Here is an 8763-nt window from a genome sequence, read left to right as displayed (position 1 = left end):
CTGGGCTGACCGATGGGGTCCTGGCTGTGTGCTGTCGGATGGGGACCTGGCTGTGTGCTGACCGCTGGGGTCCTGGCTCAGGGCTGACCAATGGGGACCTGGCTCAGGGCTGATCGATGGGGACCTGGCTCCATGCTGACAAATGGGGACCTGGGTCCATGCTGACCAATGGGGTCCTAGCTGCGTGCTGACCGCTGGGGTCCTGTCTCTGGCTGACCGATGGGATCCTGCCTCTGGGCTGACTGATGGGGTCCTAGCTGTGTGCTGACCACCGGGGTCCCGGCTCTGGGCTGACCGATGGGATCCTGACTCTGGGCTGACCGATGGGGTCCTGGCTCAGGGCTGACTGATCGGGTCCTGGCTTTGGGCTGACCGATGGTTTCCTGGCTGTGTGCTGACCGATGGGGTCCTGGGCTTTGGGCTGACTGATGGGATCCTGGCTCTGGGCTGACCGATGGGGTCCTGGCTCTGGGCTGACCAACGGGGTCCTAGCTCTGCGTTGACCGATGGGGTCCAGGCGCTGGGATGACCGATGGGTTGCTGGATCTGGGCAGATCGATGGGGTCCTGCTTCCGGGTTAACCGATGGCGTCCTGTCTCCAGGCTGACTGTTGGGGTCCTGGCTCAGGGCTGACCGATGGGGACCTGGCTGTGTGCTGACCGCTGGGGTCCTGGCTGTGTGCTGACCGATGGGGTCCTGGCTCTGGGCTGACCAATGGGGACCTGGCTCAGGGCTGATCAATGGGGCTCTGGCTCCGGGTTGACCGATGGGGACCTGGCACCGTGCTGACTGATGGGGTCCTGGCTCAGGGCTGACTGATGGGGTCCTAGCTCAGGGCTGACTGATGGGGTCCTGGCTGTGTGCTGGCCGATGGGGTCCTGGCCGTGTGCTGACCGATGGGGACCTGGCTGCATACTGACCGATGGGGTTCTGGCTGCGTGCTGACCGATAGGGTCCTGGCTCCGGGCTGACCGATGGGGACCTGGCTCCATGCTGACCGATGGGAACCTGGTTGTGTGCTGTCCGATGGGGTCCTGGCTCTGGGCTGAAGATGGGGTCCTGGCTCAGGGCTGACCGATGGGGTCCTGGCTCCGGGCTGACCGATGGGGACCTGGCTCCATGCTGACCGATGGGAACCTGGTTGTGTGCTGACCGATGGGGACCTGGCTCTGGGCTGAAGATGGGGTCCTGGCTCAGGGCTGACCGATGGGGTCCTGGCTGTGTGCTGGCCGATGGGGTCCTGGCACAGGGCTGGCCGATTGGGTCCTGGCCATGTGCTGACCGATGGGGATCTGGCTGCGTGATGACCGATGGGGTCCTGGCTGCGTACTGACCAATGGGGTCCTGGCTGCGTGCTGACCGATAGGGTCCTGGCTCTGGGCTAACCATTGGGGACCTGGCTCAGGGCTGACCGATGGGGACCTGGCTCCATGCTGAGCAATGGGGACCTGGCTGTGTGCTGACCGATGGGGTCCTGGCTCTGGGCTGAAGATGGGGTTCTGGCTCTCGGCTGACCATTGGGTCCTGGCTCTGGGCTGACCGCTGGGGTCCTGGCTCCGTGCTGATTGATAGGGTCCTGGCTTTGGGCTGACCGATGGTTTCCTGGCTGGGTGCTGACCGATGGTTTCCTGGCTCTGGGCTGACCAATGGGGTCCTGGCTCTGGGCTGACCGCTGGGGTCCTGGCTCCGTGCTGATTGATAGGGTCCTGGCTTTGGGCTGACCGATGGTTTCCTGGCTTTGGGCTGACCGATGGTTTCCTGGCTGTGTGCTGACCGATGGTTTCCTGGCTTTGGGCTGACCGATGGGATCCTGGCTCTGGGCTGACCAATGGGGTCCTGGCTGCGTGCTGACCTATAGGGTCCTGGCTCTGGGCTGACCAATGGGGACCTGGCTCAAGGCTGACCGATGGGGACCTGGCTCCATGCTGAGCGATGGGGACCTGGCTGTGTGCTGACCGATGGGGTCCTGGCTCTGGGCTGAAGATGGGGTTCTGGCTCTGGGCTGACCGATGGGGTCCTGGCTCAGGGCTGACTGATAGGGTCCTGGCTTTGGGCTGACCAATGGTTTCCTTGCTGTGTGCTGACCGATGGGGTCCTGGCTTTGGGCTGACCGATGGAATCCTGCCTCTGGGCTGACCGATGGGGTCCCGGATCTGGGCTGACCGATGAGATCCTGGCTCCGGGCTGACCGATGGGATCCTGGCTCCGTGCTGACCAATGGGGTCCTGGCTCAGGGCTGACCGATGGGATCCTGGCTCTGGGCTGACCGATGGGATCCTGGCTCCGTGCTGACCAATGGGGCCCTGGCTCAGGGCTGACTGATAGGGTCCTGGCTTTGGGCTGACCAATAGTTTCCTGGCTGTGTGCTGACCGATGGGGTCCTGGCTTTGGGCTGACCGATGGGATCCTGGCTCTGGGATGAACGTTGGGTTGCTGGATCTGGGAAGATCGATGGGGTCCCGGCTCTGGGCTGATCGATGGGGTCCTGCTTCCGGGTTGACCGATGGCGTCCAGTCTCCAGGCTGACTGTTGGGGTCCTGGCTAAGGGCTGACCGATGGGGTCCTGGCTCTGGGATGACCGATGGGTTGCTGGATCAGGGCAGATCGATGGGGTCCTGGCTGTGTGCTGGCCGATTGTGTCCTGGCACAGGGCTGACCGATGGGATCCTGGCTCCATGCTGACCGATGGGGTCCTGGCTCAGGGCTGACGGATGGGGCCCTGGCTCTGGGCTGACCGATGGGGTCCTGGCTCTGGGCTGAAGATGGAGACCTGGCTCAGGGCTGACCGATGGGGTCCTGGCTGTGTGCTGGCCGATGGGGTCCTGGCACAGGGCTGACCGATGGGGTCTTGGCTCCGTGCTGACCGATGGGGTCCTGGCTCAGGGCTGACTGATGGGGTCCTGGCCATGTGCTGACCGATGGGGACCTGGCTGCGTGCTGACCGATGGGGTCCTGGCTGCGTACTGACCGATGGGGTCCTGGCTGCGTGCTGACCGATAGGGTCCTGGCTCTGGGCTGACCATTGGGGACCTGGCTCAGGGCTGACCGATGGGGACCTGGCTCCATGCTGAGCAATGGGGACCTGGCTGTGTGCTGACCGATGGGGTCCTGGCTCTGGGCTGAAGATGGGGTTCTGGCTCTCGGCTGACCATTGGGTCCTGGCTCTGGGCTGACCGCTGGGGTCCTGGCTCCGTGCTGATTGATAGGGTCCTGGCTTTGGGCTGACCGATGGTTTCCTGGCTGGGTGCTGACCGATGGTTTCCTGGCTCTGGGCTGACCAATGGGGTCCTGGCTCTGGGCTGACCGCTGGGGTCCTGGCTCCGTGCTGATTGATAGGGTCCTGGCTTTGGGCTGACCGATGGTTTCCTGGCTTTGGGCTGACCGATGGTTTCCTGGCTGTGTGCTGACCGATGGTTTCCTGGCTTTGGGCTGACCGATGGGATCCTGGCTCTGGGCTGACCAATGGGGTCCTGGCTGCGTGCTGACCTATAGGGTCCTGGCTCTGGGCTGACCAATGGGGACCTGGCTCAAGGCTGACCGATGGGGACCTGGCTCCATGCTGAGCGATGGGAACCTGGCTATGTGCTGACCGATGGGGTCCTGGCTCTGGGCTGAAGATGGGGTTCTGGCTCTGGGCTGACCGATGGGGTCCTGGCTCCGTGCTGACCGATGGGGTCCTGGCTCAGGGCTGACTGATGGGGTCCTGGCTCAGTGCTGACCGATGGAGTCCTGGCTGTGTGCTGGCCGATGGGGTCCTGGCACAGGGCTGACCGATGGGGTCCTGGCTCCGTGCTGACCGATGGGGTCCTGGCTCAGGGCTGACTGATGGGGTCCTGGCTCAGTGCTGACCGATGGGGTCCTGGCTGTGTGCTGGCCGATGGGGTCCTGGCCATGTGCTGACCGATGGGGATCTGGCTGCGTGATGACCGATGGGGTCCTGGCTGCGTACTGACCGATGGGGTCCTGGCTGCGTGCTGACTGATAGGGTCCTGGCTCTGGGCTGACCATTGGGGACCTGGCTCAGGGCTGACCGATGGGGACCTGGCTCCATGCTGAGCAATGGGGACCTGGCTGTGTGCTGACCGATGGGGTCCTGGCTCTGGGCTGAAGATGGGGTTATGGCTCTCGGCTGACCATTGGGTCCTGGCTCTGGGCTGACCGCTGGGGTCCTGGCTCCGTGCTGATTGATAGGGTCCTGGATTTGGGCTGACCGATGGTTTCCTGGCTGGGTGCTGACCGATGGTTTCCTGGCTCTGGGCTGACCAATGGGGTCCTGGCTCTGGGCTGACCGCTGGGGTCCTGGCTCCGTGCTGATTGATAGGGTCCTGGCTTTGGGCTGACCGATGGTTTCCTGGCTTTGGGCTGACCGATGGTTTCCTGGCTGTGTGCTGACCGATGGTTTCCTGGCTTTGGGCTGACCGATGGGATCCTGGCTCTGGGCTGACCAATGGGGTCCTGGCTGCGTGCTGACCTATAGGGTCCTGGCTCTGGGCTGACCAATGGGGACCTGGCTCAAGGCTGACCGATGGGGACCTGGCTCCATGCTGAGCGATGGGGACCTGGCTGTGTGCTGACCGATGGGGTCCTGGCTCTGGGCTGAAGATGGGGTTCTGGCTCTGGGCTGACCGATGGGGTCTTGGCTCCGTGTTGACCGATGGGGTCCTGGCTCAGGGCTGACTGATGGGGTCCTGGCTCAGTGCTGACCGATGGAGTCCTGGCTGTGTGCTGGCCGATGGGGTCCTGGCACAGGGCTGACCGATGGGGTCCTGGCTCAGGGCTGACTGATAGGGTCCTGGCTTTGGGCTGACCGATGGTTTCTTGGCTGTGTGCTGACCGATGTGGTCCTGGCTTTGGGCTGACCGATGGAATCCTGCCTCTGGGCTGACCGATGGGGTCCCGGCTCTGGACTGACCGATGAGATCCTGGCTCCGGGCTGACCGATGGGATCCTGGCTCCGTGCTGACCAATGGGGTCCTGGCTCAGGGCTGACCGATGGGATCCTGGCTCTGGGCTGACCGATGGGATCCTGGCTCCGTGCTGAACAATGGGGCCCTGGCTCAGGGCTGACTGATAAGGTCCTGGCTTTGGGCTGACCAATAGTTTCCTGGCTGTGTGCTGACCGATGGGGTCCTGGCTTTGGGCTGACCGATGGGATCCTGGCTCTGGGCTGACCGATGGGGTCCTGGCTCTGGGTTGTACGATGGGTTGCTGGATCTGGGAAGATCGATGGGGTCCCGGCTCTGGGCTGATCGATGGGGTCCTGCTTCCGGGTTGACCGATGGCGTCCAGTCTCCAGGCTGACTGTTGGGGTCCTGGCTAAGGGCTGACCGATGGGGTCCTGGCTCTGGGATGACCGATGGGTTGCTGGATCTGGGCAGATCGATGGGGTCCTGGCTGTGTGCTGGCCGATTGTGTCCTGGCACAGGGCTGACCGATGGGATCCTGGCTCCATGCTGACCGATGGGGTCCTGGCTCAGGGCTGACGGATGGGGCCCTGGCTCTGGGATGACCGATGTGGTCCTGGCTCTGGGCTGAAGATGGAGTTCTGGCTCTGGGCTGACCGATGGGGTCCTGGCTCTGGTCTGGCCAATGGGGACCTGGCTCAGGGCTGCCCAATGGGGTCCTGGCTCTGGGCTGAAGATGGGGTCTGGCTCTGGGTTGACCGATGGGGTCCCGGCTCTGGGCTGACCGATGAGATCCTGGCTCCGGGCTGACCGATGGGATCCTGGCTCCGTGCTGACCAATGGGGTCCTGGCTCAGGGCTGACCGATGGGATCCTGGCTCTGGGCTGACCGATGGGATCCTGGCTCCGTGCTGACCAATGGGGCCCTGGCTCAGGGCTGACTGATAGGGTCCTGGCTTTGGGCTGACCAATAGTTTCCTGGCTGTGTGCTGACCGATGGGGTCCTGGCTTTGGGCTGACCGATGGGAACTTGGCTCTGGGCTGACCGATGGGGTCCTGGCTCTGGGATGAACGATGGGTTGCTGGATCTGGGAAGATCGATGGGGTCCCGGCTCTGGGCTGATCGATGGGGTCCTGCTTCCGGGTTGACCGATGGCGTCCAGTCTCCAGGCTGATTGTTGGGGTCCTGGCTAAGGGCTGACCGATGGGGTCCTGGCTCTGGGATGACTGATGGGTTGCTGGATCTGGGCAGATCGATGGGGTCCTGGCTCTGTGCTGACCGATGGGGTCCTGGCTGTGTGCTGGCCGATTGTGTCCTGGCACAGGGCTGACCGATGGGATCCTGGCTCCATGCTGACCGATGGGGTCCTGGCTCAGGGCTGACGGATGGGGCCCTGGATCTGGGCTGACCGATGGGGTCCTGGCTGCGTACCGACCGATGGGGTCCTGGCTGTGTGCTGACCGATAGGGTCCTGGCTCTGGTCTGGCCAATGGGGACCTGGCTCAGGGCTGACCGATGGGGCCTGGCTCAATGCTGAGCGATGGGGACCTGGCTGTGTGCTGACCGATGGGGTCCTGACTCTGGGCTGAAGATGGGGTTCTGGCTCTGGGCTGACCGATGTGGTCCTGGATCTGGGCTGACCAATGGGGTCCCGGCTCTGGGCTGACCGCTGGGGTCCGGGCTCTGTGCTGACTGATAGGGTCCTGGCTTTGGGCTGACCGATGGTTTCCTGGCTGTGTGCTGACCGATGGGGTCCTGGCTTTGGGCTGACTGATGGGATCCTGACTCTGGGCTGACCGATGGGGTCCTGGCTCTGGGCTGACCAACGGGGTCCTAGCTCTGGGTTGACCGATGGGGTCCAGGCACTGGGATGACCGATGGGTTGCTGGATCTGGGCAGATCGATGGGGTCCCGGCTCTAGGTTGATCGATGGGGTCCTGCTTCCGGGTTGACCGATGGCGTCCTGTCTCCAAGCTGACTGTTGGGGTCCTGGCTGTGTGCTGACCGATGGGGTCCTGGCTCTGGGCTGACCGATGGGGACCTGGCTCCATGCTGACCCATGGGGACCTGGCTCCATGCTGACCAATGGGGTACTAGCTGTGTGCTGACCGCTGGGTTCCTGTCTCTGGGCTGACCGATGGGGTCCTTGCTCTGGGCTGAAGATGGGGTCCTGCCTCCGTGCTGACCAATGGGGACCTGGCTCCGTGCTGAACAATGGGGCCTTGGCGTTGTGATGGCTGATGGGATTCCGGCTCTGGGCTGACCGATGGGGTCCTGGCTCAGGGCTGAAGATGGGGTCCTGGCTCAGGGCTGACCGATGGGGTCCTGGCTGTGTGCTGGCCGATGGGGTCCTGGCACAGGGCTGACCGATGGGGTCCTGGCTCCGTGCTGACCGATGGGGTCCTGGCTCCGTGCTGACCGATGGGGTCCTGGCTTAGGGCTGACCAATGAGGCCCTGGCTCCGGGCTGACCCATGGGGTCCTGGCTCCGTGCTGACTGATGGGGTCCTGGCTCAGTGCTGACCGATGGAGTCCTGGCTGTGTGCTGGCCGATGGGGTCCTGGCCATGTGCTGACCGATGGGGACCTGGCTGCGTGCTGACCGATACGGTCCTGGCTCTGGGCTGAAGATGGGGTTCTGGCTCTGGGCTGACCAATGGGGTCCTGGCTCTGGGCTAACCGATGGGGTCCTGGCTTTGGGCTGACCGCTGGGGTCCTGGCTCTGTGCTGATTGATAGGGTCCTGGCTTTGGGCTGACCAATGGTTTCCTGGCTGTGTGCTGACCGATGGTTTCCTGGCTGTGTGCTGACCGATGGGGTCCTGGCTTTGGGCTGACCGATGGGATCCTGGCTCTGGGCTGACCAACGGGGTCCCAGCTCTGGGCTGACTGATGGGGTCCTGGCTCTGGGCTGACCGATGGGGTCCTAGATCTGGGCTGACCGATGGGGTCCTGGCTCTGGGATGACCGATGGGTTGCTGGATCTGTGCTGTCCGATGGGGCCCTGGCTTTGGGCTGACCGATGGGATCCTGGCTCTGGGCTGACCGCTGGGGTCCTGGCTCTAGGCTGACCAACGGGGTCCTAGCTCTGCGTTGACCGATGGGGTCCTAGCTGTGTGCTGACCGCCAGGGTCCTGGCTCTGGGCTAACCAATGGGGTCCTGGCTGTGTGCTGGCGGATGGGGACCTGGCTGTGTGCTGACCGCTGGTGTCCTGGCTCAGGGCTGACCAATGGGGACCTGGCTCAGGGCTGATCGATGGGGACCTGGCTCCATGCTGACCGATGGGGACCTGGTTGTGTGCTGACCGATGGGGTCCTGGCTCTGGGCTGAAGATGGGGTCCTGGCTCAGGGCTGACCGATGGGGTCCTGGCTGTGTGCTGGCCGATGGGGTCCTGGCACAGGGCTGACCGATGGGGTCCTGGCTCCGTGCTGACCGATGGGGTCCTGGCTTAGGGCTGACCAATGAGGCCCTGGCTCCGGGCTGACCCATGGGGTCCTGGCTCCGTGCTGACTGATGGGGTCCTGGCTCAGTGCTGACCGATGGAGTCCTGGCTGTGTGCTGGCCGATGGGGTCCTGGCCATGTGCTGACCGATGGGGACCTGGCTGCGTGCTGACCGATGGGGTCCTGGCTGCGTGCTGTCCGATACGGTCCTGGCTCTGGGCTGAAGATGGGGCTCTGGCTCTGGGCTGACCAATGGGGTCCTGGCTCTGGGCTAACCGATGGGGTCCTGGCTTTGGGCTGACCGCTGGGGTCCTGGCTCTGTGCTGATTGATAGGGTCCTGGCTTTGGGCTGACCGATGGTTTCCTGGCTGTGTGCTGACCGATGGTTTCCTGGCTGTGTGCTGACCGATGGGGTCCTG

General features: G+C 64.1%; 1 protein-coding gene across 1 annotated transcript; it reads right to left on the bottom strand.

Moving 5' to 3' along the window:
* Positions 1-5834: 5834 nt before the first annotated feature.
* LOC132209785 (cell surface glycoprotein 1-like) lies at positions 5835-8391 on the bottom strand. The gene is made up of 4 exons (XM_059646915.1): positions 8258-8391; positions 7350-7988; positions 6469-7255; positions 5835-6386 (listed from the first exon to the last, which is right to left on the bottom strand). The coding sequence occupies exons 1-4, from the start codon at positions 8389-8391 to the stop codon at positions 5835-5837; spliced, it is 2112 nt and encodes a 703-aa protein (XP_059502898.1).
* Between the last annotated feature and the right edge of the window lie 372 nt (positions 8392-8763).

The sequence above is a fragment of the Stegostoma tigrinum genome, chromosome 6 (assembly GCF_030684315.1).
Source record: "Stegostoma tigrinum isolate sSteTig4 chromosome 6, sSteTig4.hap1, whole genome shotgun sequence".
Taxonomy (NCBI): domain Eukaryota; kingdom Metazoa; phylum Chordata; class Chondrichthyes; order Orectolobiformes; family Stegostomatidae; genus Stegostoma; species Stegostoma tigrinum.
Note: the sequence above shows the minus strand (reverse complement) of the source record. Positions and strands in the feature narration are given on the sequence as shown.